Source organism: Hydra vulgaris, chromosome 09 (assembly GCF_038396675.1).
Source record: "Hydra vulgaris chromosome 09, alternate assembly HydraT2T_AEP".
In the NCBI taxonomy this organism is placed as follows: Eukaryota; Metazoa; Cnidaria; class Hydrozoa; order Anthoathecata; family Hydridae; genus Hydra; species Hydra vulgaris.
The window spans coordinates 58,587,410-58,605,131 of record NC_088928.1 but is presented as its reverse complement, the minus strand read 5'-3'; the positions used below and the strand labels follow the sequence as shown (position 1 = coordinate 58,605,131).

Genomic DNA, 17,722 nt, shown 5'->3' with positions numbered 1-17,722 from the left:
TGATTCTGCGTAACTTTGTTTATACTTCAAAAATTGACTCGCGAAACAGTTGTTTGGAGAATATTTGTTAATAAATAGTTTGGGGCGTAACGCATAAAGGTTACGTCATCGCAAAAAAACGTCAACACAAATGTAAGCCTAAAATTAACAAGATTAGTTGTAAAACATGACATTTTTGAAAACATATTTCATAACATAGCTGAAGGCACGTAAAATAATTTTTTTATTTTCATTTGCATAAAAGGTTGAAATTTTATTAACTTACGTCTTCAATCAAAAAAGTTACGTTTTGCATTTAAAAACGATCAATTAAAAAATATAAATGCTTTAAAAACAGTCTTTTTGTAAAAAATTCTCTAGGATGACGGAGGAATCTGATAGAATGGACATTTAGGGTTAAGTGTTCCAAATTTCAAATATCAAGCACAAAGCTATGTTATGAAATCTTAGTTGGCCCAACTCATGTTTTCCGGAAAATATGCGAAAATTAGAAAAGTGGTTCTAAATTATTAAAAATATTTTGGCAATATTTATTTTTATACCAATTAATGTAAATATTTATTTAACAAGGAAAGATAGATCTTTTATATTTTTTTAATTGCAAGATGAAAGCATTTATATAAAAAAAGTTACTATTTTTTTAAAGTTTGTGAATTTTTATACTTTTTATGCGGAAATACTTTTTTTTTTGATAAACTCATGACGATTTATATCGAGTGAAACAGCCGTGTTGAAGGTATTTTAAAACACCAGAAATTTCTTCACATCGTCTTTTTTCCATTCTTGTTTTTATAGCTCGGAACATTTTATTAGCAAAGGGAGATAACAATATGAGTACTGCATCTGCATTGCATAGATTAGCATCTCGTCTGCATAACGCATCTACTGCTAATATGACAGGTGCAAGTACTACTATTATTTCTAAAAAAAATCGGATAACAATGCTAATAATCTATCATACACCTGTTTTAAAAAAAGAAAGAAAACAGCTCTTTCTTAACATTGTGTCAATGAAAGAGCCACCTCTGTGCCATGAAAAAGCCGTAACTTTTTTCGAACGACTATCAGTCGTAACTTTTTTTTGAACACCACCAAGTCTTTTAAAAATATTAAACTGTTAAATAGACTTCTAAAAATCAGATTGTACTTAAAGTTTTATGACTCTATGATAACACAGGTCAACAAAAAAAAATTTTCTTTCTGGTGCCGAACAAACAATTAGTTTTTTGTATTTTAAAAATGTTATTCGTTTGTAATAAAAATAAGTATTTTTTGTATTATTGCTGAATAACATTCTGTTGAAATTTTTTAAAGAGTCTTTAGCATTTTTTCACATAATTTTTTTGTCAATAAATTTTAAGAAAAAATATTTATGTTTTCTAAAATCTCTATGAAAATACGCTTCTTTCGAGACCCAGGTTGACATACTTTTGAATAACTTTTTTTTCGACAATATTAGTGACTTTACCCTAAATACTTAAGATTTGAACCTAAATATCTTTACAACTTGACGTGATGGTAAAAAAAGAGTTGCATATTTGAAATCAAAATGAGAAATGCTATACAAAAAACAAATTGTTTGCTCGGCACCATAAAAAATATTTTTTTTTTTGTTGGCCTGTGTAATCAGTGATAAAACAGCTTTAATAATAGTTTCAGAAATTATTCAAAATCAAAAAATTAAATGAGAATGAGATTAATGAAATAACATAATAATAAAAATACATAATAATATAATAAATACATAATAAAATGAATCAAACAATACAAAAAAAGTTTTAAAAAATTATTTAAACTTAAAAAAAAAAATGACTTTATCAGAACTTTGACTTTTAAAAATTTCATTAAATATTATTTTTAATTCAAACGGAGCTATGTTTTACAACTTCAGGAAAAGTCATTAAAACAACTAATTTCAATAGAATAAGCTCAATGAAGCATTACGAAAAATTTATGAAGTCGTTAAAGCGCAAAACGATTATTTAGTATAAAAAAAAGGTAAATAAAAAAGTCGGCTTATTCATAGCATAAACAGTCGGCTCTTTCAAAAAATTGTTTGGTTAAATACATAACCTTAAATTAAACAATTTTGACAAAAGCTTTAATCTAATATTTTTTGTGCAAATGAAGGGCAAATATATATATAAGAATGCTGCATGTTTCTTTTATCAAATAAAACATTACGCCTAATCTTAAAAATAAGTAAGTAAACCACCAAAAAATTACTTTTCATTTTCAAAATCTTTAGTGCTCCCTTACGACGCTATTTATTTTAGTAGAACTGTACATTTTTTGTGGGTTACAGGTATCTAGTGTTGCCACACAAAGAGTTAAATACAATTAGGATCGGATGCCAGTAAGTTAGAAACAATGGTATTGGCTCCTTCAAAACCTGGCTCTTTCATACACACTCTTCCCTAATTCACCACTATCCTTTTAATTGAGTTTGCTGACTTGGGCAAATTTTCGAAACCACTGGTAATCAGTAATTGCCTTAAATCTTTTGATGTTATAAATACATTAAATGTTAGCCCATCTAAAGCTATCATTCGAGCCAGTGTTTCGTCTAAGGTAGTTTTTTTTACTCGTTATTCTTCGTTTCGTTGGAGGCTTCTCGTCGGTTCTGGCTGCATTCAACTGTTGACTCGAACTAGGTAAATTTTTTTCAGCTGAAGTTACTTTCAAATTATGCTTAGTTGATAAGTGTGTATGAAGGCCTTTTCTAGAACCACCCAATGTTTTCAAAATAACACCACATTTCTTACATTTTGCTGCCAAATTATCCGCAGTGACCACACTGAAGTTGGGTCGTTGTCTTTTTTGTGTAGAAAAAATGATGTTCCCTTTTCAGTTTTCATTCATGTTTAGAAGGATATTTTTTTAAAGGTGGTCCTATACATTTTTAAAGGTGGTCCTATACATTTTTAAAGCTGGTCCTATATATTTTTAAAGGTGGTCCTATACATCTTTAAAGGTGGTCCTATATATTTTAAAGGTGGTCCTTTTTTAAAGGTAAAATCAAAATTTTAAAAATACACTCATATTTTATAATTTTCATATAAGAAATAGTATTTTATATTTAAAGCACAGTTAAGGAAAAAAAAATGTAAATTTTTTTTTTTTTAGGCAAAATTTTGGGTCCATGGACCCTAAAAATGGACTACGCGCTGCAATAAACAGCCTGTAAACTAATAATGGTATGGTCATGAAATTTTCACAGCTTTTTAATATCAGATAATTACACTCACCCTGCCAAAATCAAATAATTTAACAAACTATTGAAGCTTTTGTAAGAAAACCGGTTTAAGGCCTAAAAAAAAGCCCCGAAAAGGCTTAGAACCTAGACCTTATTTTGAGAACCAGTTGACTAACATGAGTTCTTTTGGTAAGGTGAATGTGTATATATATAATAAACAACTCCTGAAAATTTCAACACCATCAGACAAACCAATTTCAAGATATTTATCGCAGCGTGCAAAAAACTCATATATTGAGAAAAACAATAATAAAGATTTTTGATGAAAAAAATTTTTTTTAACATATAAAAAGGTCAAAAATTTATTAAAAAACAAAACGACTTGAGCATTATTGAAAACACAGAAAAAAGAAGTATATGAAAACTCGGGGCGACTGAATAAGTGCGAATTTCATAACTGCGAATCTGCATAAGTGCGGCTGGCATAATTGCGAACTGGCATAAGTGCGAACTGGCACAAGCGCGAACTGGCATAAGTGCGAATCACTTGCAAAAACTGGCATAAGTGCGAACTAGCACAAGCGCGAACTGGCATAAGTGCGCCAAAAGAATTTGCACACATTGGCATAAGTGCGAACTGGCATAAGTGCGAACTGGCATAAATGCGAAACAATTGCAAAAACTGGCATAAGTGCGAACTGGCACAAGCGCAAACTGGCATAAGTGCGCCGAAAAAATTTACAAACATTGGCATAAGTGCGAACTGGCATAAGTGCGAACTGGCATAAGTGCGAACCAATTGCAAAAACTGGCATAAGTGCGAACTGGCACAAGCGTGAATTAGCATAAGTGCGCCGAAAGAATTTGCAAACATTGGCATAAGTGCAAATTGGCATAAGTGCAAATTGGCATAAGTGGCGAATTGGCAAGTTCGCACTTATGCCAATTCGCACTTATGCCAGTTCGCACTTATGCCAATTCGCACTTATGCCAATGTTTGCAAATTCTTTCGGCGCACTTATGCCAGTTCGCGCTCGTGCCAGTTCGCTCTTATGCCAGTTTTTGCAATTGATTCGCACATATGCCAGTTCGCACTTATGACAGTTCGCACTTACGCCAATGTTTGCAAATTCTTTCGGCGCACTTATGTCAGTTTGCGCTTGTGCCAGTTCGCACTTATGCCAGTTTTTGCAATTGATTCGCACATATGCCAGTTCGCACTTATGCCAGTTCGCACTTACGCCAATGTTTGCAAATTCTTTCGGCGCACTTATGCCAGTTCGCGCTTGTGCCAGTTCGCACTTATGCCAGTCTTTGCAACTGCTTCGCACTTATGCAGATTCTCAGTTTTGAAATTCGCACTTATTCAGCCTCCTTGAAAACTCTAATGTTTAAAAAACATTTAACCAAAATAGAATTATTCAATCAATGAAGAAAATCAAAAAAGAGCTTCAATGTAAAAAGGTAATATACAATAACTACGTTACAAAATACAATAACAGCCTTAACATAAATTTAATTTAAAAAATAATAAAAAATTAATATCTAAAACACTCCTGCTTCATAGATGCACCATCACTTTCATTTACTATATCTGTAAAACCTTTTCGTTTTGCACGAAGCAGCTTTCTTCTTTGTTTTATATTAAAATTAATTTCTTCAGTTATTCCAAAGTCATTGCAAAAAAATCATGCCTCAAGCAACGTATTATTGCGGTAAACAACAAAAGCATTAAAAAGGTTATCAGTTCAAAACGTTCAAGCGACTTAATAAACTCAAACAATCACTTAACCACAAATTCGCTCAACAATTTTACTGTTTATCTTTTTAACGCAAGAAGTCTTGCCAACAAACTTAACGATTGTTTTTAATACGTTAAGTCAAACAAACCTGCCTTAATTTGTGTTTGTGAAAATTTTTTCAATGATAAACTCCCGAACTCCATAGTCTGTTCAAAAATTTGTTCCATTTATCGTAAGGATAAAGCATAAACAGGATAAACCTACAAAGCAGGATTATATAACTCGTTATAATTCAGTATAGTTACCAACTTTGAACATTTTGTTTTACAAAATAATTTAATTAGTTATAATATAATTAGTTATAATAATTAGTTATAATAATCCTGTTATAATCCCAAAAATCCCGGGATTTTGTGTTTGGAATCCCGGGATTTTCGAGACCTAAAAACGTCCGGGATTCCGTATCCCGGGATTGCAATTTCTATTTATAATGTATATTTAATGAACATTAAACTCCACATCTATAAAACAAATAAAAAATGTAATACTTGCGTCAAGCATTGTTTACCTCTACAAAAATGCTAACTGAAATTTCCAAAAACGTTTATTCGTGTTTGACATTTATTAATAAACTCTTTTGCTATCTCAACCAAATTAACATTGTCCACTGCTTTCACGTTGGTATGAAAAACTAGTAAGTTGTTTAGGCGGGAATCTGTTGTTATCAATCGAAGGTAGGTTTTAACTCTTTTTAAAGCGGAGAAAGATCTTTCATTAAAAACATTTGTAGCTGGCATGATAAAAATTAGCTTGGCAACCTTCACAACTTCGGTAAGTTAATCCGAGCCCGATTACAATCGTATTTTTTAAGTCCGTAAAATATTAAAAAGTCTTTACAAAACGTCAAGTATAAGAAGTTAAGAAACAAAAAAGTAATAAAAAATTAAAATTAAATCTAGTTAAGAAAGGTATGAAATCTATAAATATATATGTGTATATACATACACACGTACGCACATGACACATACACACATACATGTTGCCTCGTATTGTCGTTTTTATAATAAAATGAATAAAATTCCATCCACAACAACATAAAATATATAAAAGTGTCAAAAATAAAATAAATATAAGATAATTTACAAAAAGATGTTTAGATTAAATGAAACATAACAATAAAACTTTTTAAACTTCAAGACTAAATATTCAAAAGTAAACAATATTTAGAATATTAAAATCCATATTTACTAAATTATATTTTAAATTAGCTTTGAATTGCGGAAGTGTTTGTTTTTTATTATGAACAATCTGTTTAAAACTTTTCCATAAAAAAGGTCCCCGATACTGAATAGAATAAGAACATAACTTTAGATTAAATTTTGGAGTTACAAAATTGTTTCCGAAAAATCTGGTGGGGTATTTATAGCTTATTTTACTAAAATATTGATTAAAAATTGTTGGAGATAGTTCGTGTTTTATTTTATACATGAATTGTAAGACTAAATATATATTAATTTTGTACACGTTTAATGATCCAAGCTTACTTAGAAGTGGCTCGCAAGGCGCATTTCTTAACAACCAGATACTTTCCTTAGTTACACAGAGGTAAATAGACTTTTAATTTTTGTTTTAGATGCCCCAAAAATACCTAATGGTCTTGCCACAGAGCACTGAAAATAAAAGTATCTATCCAGGAACTTCACGCCGAATCTCTCTCTCTTATAAAGGAAGCGCTCTAACCACTGCGCCACGGCAGTAATTTTTGAATAAATTTTTATCGGATTTTTGACCATCTCATTTCAAATAGCAATTAAATATTAAGGTAATTGATCTTTGGTAAAGATTTAGGTAATTAGTAATAAAAACAAAAAATAGTTAAAAAAAAATATGCAAATATCCAATTTTGTGGTCATCATGTCTAAAATATAAAAATGTCTAAAAAATAGTTAAATGTCATGTCTAAAAAATAGTTAAAAAAAAATATGCAAATATCCAATTTTGTGGTCATCATGTCTAAAAATATAAACAACAAAATAAAAAATAGGCGAGCTTTTTTTTAAATAAGCACATTTATAAATAATGAAATTAAACTTTTATGATATGCCTATACTAATATTTATTTATAACAGCTTAATATAACATTAGCATTCATAACTGTAGCTAAGTACTACCTTTTAAATGGTTAAATTTTATAAAAAACAATCGTTGCCAAGGGCGGATCCATAGGAGGAGGGGGGCAGTGGGGGCGATTTAGATTTAGCCCCGCCTCAGAAAGTTTTGAAATTTTTTATTCTTGTAAATTAAATTAAACACAGCAAGTTGTTTGAAAACAATATAGTTAGGTTGTCTATGTGGTGCAAATTTAAAATTGTGTGATTGCTTGCTTACAGATCATAATTTCTAAAAATCGCCTCCCTCCTTACTAGATCCCCTGAATCCGCCAAATCAAAAAATTTTTTAGATCACCCCCCCCTCCTTACGACATGGTCTGGATCCGCCCTTGACTGTTGCTATGCAAAAATAATTACAAAAGTTGTAATCAATGTGTAATTTGAATACGTCTCCGTCTATTAAACTAAGTGTTTCGGCTGTCTTGCATGTTTAAGAACAGTGTCCATAACAATGACCATTCATTTACAAAAGTACAAAACTGTTAATTTTTTTGTAAAGAGACTTTTTATTTGTTTTTAAAAAGTAAATGCAAGGTATCATCCGGCAACCAGTTTCTTTTTGTAAGTGAAAACAACCCAAGACTAGAGACTTCACTTTGCAATGACATCGCAAATGGCGGAAGTGTTTATTTAACGGTGAAAAAGAGAAAAAGAAAAAAGGAAAAACGGAAAGAATTTATTTTAAAAAATAAAAAAGATAAGTTAAAAATAAAGTAAAATAACAAAAATATTAAAAGGTACAAAGATTGAAAAAAAACATAAAACAAGAAAATAAATAAAATAGTAAAACAAACAAATAGATTTAATAAAAAAAACAAAAAAACAATCAATTAAAAGCGAAGTAACAACTTAAAAAAAAAGAAGTTCGAAAAATGTTCGAAAAAATAACAAAAAGAACTACTTAAAACAAAAATAATTCACTACAAATTTTCTACGCTTTTTTGTATCCGCCAAGAGTAACAAATTTAATTTATTCTATTTTGTAGAAGTTTTTGTATTTTTTGTTGTTGTTGCTGTTTAACAATAAATAATTAACATATATATACAAGAAAAAATAAAAATATGTCAGTAGAAACAAAGAAGACAGTAAAATCTTGTCAGTAAAATCAACAAGCACCGTTTTTGTATATACAATAAAAAATAAAAACTGTTCTTTTTTACAATGATCTTTATAAAATAAAGAGTTAAACAGACTGGGGCTCAAAGAAGATGAAAATGACAATACGTCATCGCAATCTTTTCATAGAGCTCCTTTATACATTTTTAATAGAATATAGATATTAAATTAAAAACCCTAATGGCGATAAAACTGTTGCGCTAATCAGTAAATCAAAAAAGTTCAAATAAAATAAATACTAAAATAATTAAAATTACTTGGTGATCCTTTTTAGCTCAAAAGATTCTCAAATTTTAAAAATTTCCTTTTTTATTAGAAACTTTAATGAACTTAATGACTTTGCCATACATTTGAATCCTTTTTGATAACTATTACATATATTTGGTTTTCGATATGCAATGCTATATTCAGCATATTTATTAAAGTTTTGAGGCAGTTTATATAAGTTACTAATATTTGCTCTAAGATAATAATTTTCATTTATGTTTATTTCAAACTTGCTACTAAAGTTTGCAGGAGAGAGATTATTATTGAATCGATACATAAAAATTAAATGCTGATAGATATTTATTTCATAAAGATCCTTCATTTTCATATCTTTCATTATAGATTTGGCGTGCTCACGCTTTTTAGATTAAATGATTCTGCTAGCATGTTTTTGTAGACTATAAACTTTTTTAAGTTTTGATGGTTGCGTACTTGTCATAAACATTGCCATCTTATAAATTTGTTACAAAAGTCTCCTGATTTCTTAAGATACATAATTTTGTAAACTATACCAACAACTTCTATAACTGAAAATCTGATACATAAAGTCTGGAGTATTTCTTTCCGGCCAACTTGACAATTAAAAAATTTCCAGAAACAATTTCACTTTCATTATCATTATATTCACTATTAGCCTATCAGTAATATTTGCAGTTAAAAAGTCAATATCAGTAAAAATATTTTCATTAAATGGATAAAATCTAGTACATTTAAAACTGTTTACATTACTATTTGGTACAAAAGCATGAGAATAAGCTTGACCAACAAGGTAAGATATATCATAAATTGTAACTGGTTTACCAGCATTGCCTGGCGATATCATCCAGTTATTCACGGCATTGTTATAAAAAGTTTTAAATGGTCCAAAAACACCACGATCGAGAGATTGCATTTTATGAGTTGTGCGAGGATGAAATGTCATTAAAACTATGCTCAATTTTTTTGCTCAATAACAGAAATGTTTACATGACTCTCATAATTATCCTTTAATAAAATAACATGTTTTTCAATTGATGGTTGCACATTATTTATAAAATGTTCAAGAAATTGCACAAAAATGACTTCATTTGACCATCCAGACTTATTAGCTGCTCTTGACTTCCAGGAGGACAATTATTTAACATGTAGTTTTTGAATTTAGCACATGGAAATCAGTAATGGTGGGATGCTTTTTCCAGTAGCATTAATGGCTGCAATCATTGTTACATTATCGCCTCTTTCAACACTAGTCATGCTCCCTACTTGTTTTTTACCTTTTGGAGCTAGAATTTTTGATGGTATGTGGACTGTGGTAATTCCTGTTTCATCACAGTTCCAAATATTTGATGGGTCAAAATAATAACGTTCTAAAACATTTTTGTAATTTTTATATACAATTCTTACGGCAGAAGATCTCCCAAGACTTGTAGGTTGTGGTTTACATAGAGATAGCTTGTTATTATATCTTTTGCAAAAATCTCGCAGCCATTGTTAACCTGCACATTTATTTTTCATCCATGAAGTTTCAAATTTTTCATGATTTGCTAAAGCATACTCATATGCAAAGGACCTTATCTGCTTTAATGTAAGTCCATAATGCATATTTGCAGCATCTGCCAAGTATCTCACCAAAACTAGTTCTTCTTCTGTTGAGAATATTTTTTTTGGTTTAATATGTGAATATAAATATTCGTAACTACCAGAGTTTTTAAACTACTTCAACTGATATATGTTGCAATGTCTTGCAACTTCACTTAAACTCATTTTTTGTTGAAGCATTCTTTGTTATAATTTCTAATATCGTTACCATTTTTGACTTTTTATTATCTTCGAGTCTACCTCTATAAGCTGGAATAATTTTTGAATAAGATTAATTTTCAAAATTATCTATATCATTCTTTTTGTTTTGTTCTCGAACTGATTACCTTGATATAAAACAACTGGGTTTAACAAATATATTATTTTTATGTACGAAATTATTATTTTATTAATTTAATTTTTATTGATGTTGTTACATTTGAGAACCTCTATCTTGTGTTTATTTTTAAGTGTCTTGTAATAGTGCGTGTTGAGGCACATTTTGCTCGTTGCATCTTTTGGGAACAAATAAAAATACTCCTAAACTTCAGATCTTCTATATGTGTTAACGCTGAGTAGCCATTTTTTGTTTGAATTTTAAATCCTTTATAATTTAAGCAAATAAAACAAATAGTCAGTAATCAAATAGTGAAAAAGTAACAGCCACTGTAACCTTTTCACCATTTAACTACTGTTTTATTTGCCACTTTTTTCATACAAAAAACCGATTCTACCTTAAATGCTATGACGCTACGGGTGATGTAATTTAATTTTTTGAGTTGCCAGACAAACATAAAACAAACAAAAAAGCACGACGGTATTTTGTCTGACTTTTTTTCCCGTGAACATCGGGAAGTTAGATGAGAAAACTTTGGTTAAGAAGTCGTACCAAAAAATATTTAATAAATATTTTTAATGATAGGGGTACTAAATTATTTTTGTAAAAAGTTAAATGAAAATGTATGAATAAAAAGAAATTTAATTTATTTCCTACTCTAAACCATCTATTTTTAATTATAACGCAGCTGTAAACTCTTATTGAAAACAAATTTAAATCTTTTTTAGAGGCTAAAAAATAAACAATAAAAACCCCTGAAACTACGCAATGTTTCGTTGTTTTTTATATCGTCAGAGTAAAGTCGCAAGAACGTATTTATTCCGGTAGATTGAAAAATGCATTAGCTCAAAAACCAAAGTTTTCTTGTCTGACTTCCCAAAGTTCAGGGAAAAAAAAGACAGACAAAATATTGTCTACTGTTTTTAAAAAAATTAATGAAAAGCCATATTTTTTTTTAAAATTTAAAAGTTCAAACTATTAGGAAAAAAAAGTTAGGACTGGAACGTTGAATTTTTTACGTAAAGTTCGAACGTTCGAACTTGAACATGTTCGAACTAGCGGCCTTAATTGCGTATGGTTTAAAAAAAATTAGTTTATATCAAAGTTTTGACTTTAGTCCATGTGCAATTAGGAGTTGCGCCAAATCCAGGGGACATTGTTTAGTATTCAATACGATATTCAGACAACTTAAAATAAAGAAAAATAAAAATAAATTAAAATTGGTTGATTCGTAGAAAAACAAAGTATAAATTCTAATTTTTTATTTGCATTTTGTTGTTTATGTTTACAATCTGGCTGTACAATATATCCTAAAAGTCTTTGCATTAGCAATTAGAAGAATTTAATGCAAATTTTGCCGAGTCACACCCCACTGGCTAGAGTGTGGAGTGTTACTGCAACCTTAGCTAAAAAAAGACGGGCACGTTTTGCCTTGGCCGGGGTAATCATCTGATATGAACCCCATAGAAAATCTATGAGGGTAGAAATCTAACGAGAAATTGCCAATGAAACCAGCACTACCAAGTAACAATTAATAAAAACCTTTATTAGAGAGTGGCATTAGAATCTCAGTCTCTGGTAGAACGCAAAGAGTCTGAATAGAAAGCATGCCCCAACACCTAAAAGCCATTACTGTAGCAAAGTATGGCATTATAAAATATTAGGTTGTTACCTAATTTGTTATATAAACACTTTTTATTAAATAAAAATAGCTATGAATAAGTAATTATGTTGTTTTATATTCTAAGCAAAGAACTCTAACAACCAAAAATAATTACGAGTTATGTATTAATTACATAGTTACATAACTACATACGAGTTATTTTATAGTGATATATATATTTTAGTTTTTATTTTAGGTGCCCCAAGAAGTCCTTACTTTCTTATCACTGGGCACCGCGGAAGAGCATTTGAAAGGAAGTTCACGCCTCCTTCCATACCGATGTTATAAAACCATAGGTGGCGTCAAACCACGGATCTATAGCTTCTGAGGCAAGCGCGCTAACCACTGCACGACAGCTGCTCAAATGATATGAGATATTATTTTATTATTACTATATGCTGCTCAAATGATATATCTACTTTAAAGAAATATTATTAACAACGGCGACATATTCTGTAAAAATCAAATCTCGCAAAAGTTCAGTAAATATTTTATAAAAATTGGTCTGAATTTTGCTAATAAAATAGTTCCATCATTTAGTTCATTTAAAAACTACTTAAAACCTGCAATTAACGCTATTATCTACGATAAAGAATTGAGCTAAAAAGAACTTTAAAGAGCTTTATCTTGTATTAAAAAAAGCACCAGGTTTTGATGAAATTTCTAGTGATATGGTTATTGCGAACAAAATCATTCTACGCAGACCTCTAATCCACTTGCTAAAGCTCCTAATAACTTCTGGAATTTTTCCTGATTTGAGGAGATGAGAAGCCATGGGGAACAAGTGACGTTTTCATAGTTGAAAAAAAAAAATAATATAAAGTTAAAGTTAATAAAAAACACTTTCGTGAAATAGCCAAGAGTTGTAGCACATAAATTATTATGGTTTACTAACATTCTGTTTTCTTCTTTTTTTCTAACTTACCAACATTTTGTTTCCTTCTTCAGTTCGATTCTGCATTTAATTCAACTATGATAAAAATGTTACTTGTACCCCTTGGCTTCTCACACCCTCATATGCTTAAATTAGCAAAATAGTTCCTATACACAAATTTAATGATCATTCTGACATCAATTATAGACCTATATCAATATTTTCTGTATTTTCAAAACTCTTCGAACGCGTAATTTAAAATAGAATTTATGATCACCTTGCTAAAAACAATTTATTATACTCAAATTTGGATTTCAAAAAAAACATATCTACGAGCATGCAGTCGTTGAAATAGTCAATTGAATAACTGATAGTTTCAAACAAAACAAATTTACTTTACTGACTTATTAAAAGCATTTGATATTGAGGACCACTGCACCCTCTTATATAAACAGAATACATTCATATTTGCTGATGGTATAAATCTATTTGTCACAAACAATGATATCAAGAAACTATATGCAGATTTGAATACTTAACCAAATAAAGTAAATACTTGGCTTAGGGTCAACAAACTATAAAAACAAGCTATATACTGTTTTACAAAAAATAAACCTTCCATTTAAGTTGCCTCATCTTATCTTAAATAATAAGTATAAGATTCTTAGGAGATATTTTTGATGAACATATATCCTGACTTTCTCAAATAAAATATATCCAATTAAAAATGACTAGAATTGTTGGTTTGATGTAATCAGTTCGCTCATACATCAATAGAAAAAGTCTCTAATGTATTTTAGGCTGATTCATTGCTGCATCAGCTACCTAAACATATCATGTTCAGGTACCCAACCATCAAAACTTAAAAAAATTTATAGCCTACAATATGTTTGCAGAATTATTTACTCTAAAGACATGCGGGAACATGGTAAAAACTTTAATGAAAGAAATGATGGATGTATTTGAAATAAATACCTATTAGCATTTAATTTTTATGAATCAATTTAACAATATTCTCTCTCCTTCAAACTTTAACAAGTTTGAAATAAATATAAATGAAAACTATTATTTTAAAGCAAATACAAGTAACAAATATAAACTACCTTAGAACTTTATTAAATATACGGAATATAGCATCGCATATCGCGGCAAAAATATATGGAATACCTATCAAAAGGGATTTGAAGGGTCGACTTTTATATTTATTAGTGTTTTTAGTGCGATGACGTACTGTTATCTTTATCTTCATTGAACCTCATAAAAAGTATATTTATAATTTATATATAAAACCGTACTTAGTGACAAGTTCATACTGTCTTCTTTGTTTAACGGATTTTTTAGGGTGAGATTTTGAGGTGAAGTGGGACAAAGAAAAATAATTAATCTCCCATATCACTATATCTGTAATTATATTGTGGAAACTTTTTGATGACGATTGCGACATTTAGGATTTTAATACCTTTAAAATAATAATTTTTGTTAACGTGTTAATTACTCGCTAACCCCACTTAATCCCATACCTATCCCACTTTACTCCAATGGCATGGTTTCTCTAAAATCAAAAATATATATTTTATTATAATCTACTGTTAATCTTAAGGTCCAGTACATACATCCTATAAAAAAGATATTAAAATTATTCTGTAAATATTTTTTAATGCCCCACTCTTCCCTATATATATATACACATATACATACATACATACATACATACATACATACATACATACATACATACATACATACATACATACATACATATATATATATATATATATATATATATATATATATATATATATATATATATATATATATATATATATATATATATATATATATATATTGATTTTTACTCATTAAACAGCAAAAAAATTATTTATAAAATTCATTTAAACTTGAAAAATCAGAACATTTGTACTTTCCCTAATAATTTGGCCACCCATTGTAGATCGATAGATAAAGAGAAACTCATGCACACATGGCAAAGTCGCCAGTGAACCAGTGACATTTGAAACCCGCATATTTTAGTATTAAATTCAATTTATGAATAAAAAAAAAACAAGTTTATTTGCATGCTAACAATACTATACAGCTTAATCTAAATTTTCTTCCATTTGTTTAAAATACTTACACGTTATACTTGATGTGACAAGAAGCGAAATAATAAATTCAACATTTAAAAAAATCATTATAATTTTACTAAAAAAAATGGATACTATTATATAAAAAATATTACTTATATATTATAAATAATATTATTAAATATGCTCATGTTTCTATTGCAATAACACTGCTGTTGCATTAATCACTATCGCTACTACTGCTACTACTGCTGCTTTTATGTCCATGTTTATCTTTCTTATGCTTTTTGCTCTTTTTAAGTGCCTGACCTACCATATACCCTCCAACTGCACCAACCGCTAATCCTCCTGCAAGATGCTTTTTTTGTTGTTTCTTTATTTTTTTTAATTCTTTTTTGGTTAAATTACTAGGTGGGCAAGTAACACCAGGAGGATATGCTGCATGAGATTGTTGTCCTTGCAAAGAATGACTTTGGATTGGATAACCTCCCGGAGGATATCCTGAGGGAGGTTGACTACCTAATTGTGGTGGATAACCTGGAGCAGTTCCATGGATTGGATTACTAATAGGGTAACCAGATGATGGATGGCCTGTTGGTGGATAACCAGAAGGTGGGTAATTTGTTTGTGGATGACCTCCAGGGTATGGTCCTTGAGTTGGTGGTCCTCCAGGATATGGTCCTTGAGTTGGTGGTCCTCCAGGATATGGTGCATGACCTAAAGGTGCTCCTGGATATGGTACTTGACCTGAAGGTGCTCCTGGATATGGTGCATGACCTGAAGGTGCTCCTGGATATGGTACTTGACCTGAAGGTGCTCCTGGATATGGTGCTTGACCTGAAGGTGCTCCTGGATATGGTGCATGACCTGAAGGTGCTCCTGGATATGGTCCTTGACTAATAAATAAAGTTTCATTCACATTAAATGGAATATTAGAGATAATTTAATTAAAAAAAAAAGATATATTGTAATAGCTAGAAATTATAATATTAAACTACATATATATTACAACATAATGCAGCATGTATAATATACACATTGCAAAATATTACCAAGCTATTACAAGACTGTTGTGCTATATTGAAGATATATTTAAAACCTTTTCTACAAAAAAATATAATGAAGACTGTTACATGAAGTAATTGTATAGTTTTAGAATACATAAAATACATTACATAAGTTTAAAAACAAGCAAACTTAGGCAGTATTTGATTCATACACATTTAATCAACCCTAGAAATTAGAGTTGGCATTCGACTATGACAAACTAAAAGTGTTTGAGGTTGGCAAAAAATTGCTGACCTTGATTCTATGTTTTATGGTAACCCCTTTGTGTTAAATTTTTTTTGTGCTGACCTAATGCCAACCTCTCAAAGTTTGTAGTCAGCAATTTATTCCTGACCTCATTTTTCCTAATTCCGAGGGTTGCTTAATGTATGTGAAATTAAAAATATAAAAATTTATATTACAAACTATTAAAATATACACTCACTTGTTAAAATAATGTTATAACACTATTTATTGTAATAATGCTATTATTGAAATAAGTTATTTTAATACTATTTTAGCAAACATGTATGGTAGACTAATGTATAATGGCAATAGGAGTAGATTGGCCTAGTTGACTTTATTCAAATATTAAGCACATTACTTAATTAATACATACTGCAAGCCTTTTTCAATGTTTTTTTAATGATTTTTGATCAAATCAAATTTTGAACAGTTTCTTTGACTTTTTTATACTCCCTGTGTTTGACTGGTACTGCATTATGTAAGTATCAAGTTTGAGGCTTATAGTTTAAGAATTATTTTAGTATATAATATTGCAAATTATCAATTGGTCATTTAAGAATAAAATTGTTTACACTCTAAAAATGAGGGAGCAAAAATGGTTGGCCCAACATCAACCTGTTTCATTGTCATAGAGCTTATCAACCAGAACTTTTATTATTATTAAATAGTTTTGGATTTATGTTATAACACTTTATTTTTTGATATAAAAAACAAACAAGGGCTACTAAATAAATAAGAAACTTTTATATATAAAAAAAAGTTGACTTAAACCTAAAAAAAAACAATTGAAAAATGTATTGAAAATTGAATATAAACTTTTGATGTTATTTCTTTTATTGTCTAGGGTGTTTTTTAAAATTTTTCCATAAAAAAAATAAAAACAAAAAATTCCTAAAAGTTTATATAAAAACCCGGTGTATAATAATTTATACACCTGTTTTTTTTTATTTTTAAAGGGTAAGTAAAAAAATATTCTTTAAAACTTAAATAGGAAAATTTTTTACATAATCTACGTTTACTGTTTCAATTTGTACAATATAAATTAAAATACAATGTTAAACATCGTCAAAAAGTAATTTTAAAAATGTGCAATATACAAAATATTCATATATACTAATGTTTATACATTTGTCATGATTATGTTTAAAACCGAACTGGATCAAAACGAAAGTATTTACAAACTACGTTTTTTATACTTACTAAATGACAAACACTTAAATATTTATAGAACAAATAATTTTAAATTGAACGCATATAAAAAAATACTTTTCTTACTTCGGATAAGACATTTTTAACTTTGCTCAAAAAGTTTAAAAGCGTTACTTTATCAAACCACAACTTTTAACAGAATTAATCTTACTACAAAACGAAATTGCACGTAAACATTGTGAGTCTTGTATTAAAAGTGCACGAAACAATAA

At 29.3% G+C, this 17,722-nt stretch overlaps 1 protein-coding gene across 1 annotated transcript; it reads right to left on the bottom strand.

Annotated features, from left to right (window-relative positions):
* Positions 1-15,030: 15,030 nt before the first annotated feature.
* On the bottom strand, positions 15,031-17,722 carry LOC136071663 (acidic proline-rich protein PRP25-like). Its single transcript, XM_065806181.1, has 2 exons — positions 17,577-17,722; positions 15,031-15,904 (listed from the first exon to the last, which is right to left on the bottom strand). Exons 1-2 carry the CDS (start codon positions 17,588-17,590, stop codon positions 15,229-15,231), a joined length of 690 nt encoding a protein of 229 aa, XP_065662253.1. The 5' UTR covers positions 17,591-17,722; the 3' UTR covers positions 15,031-15,228.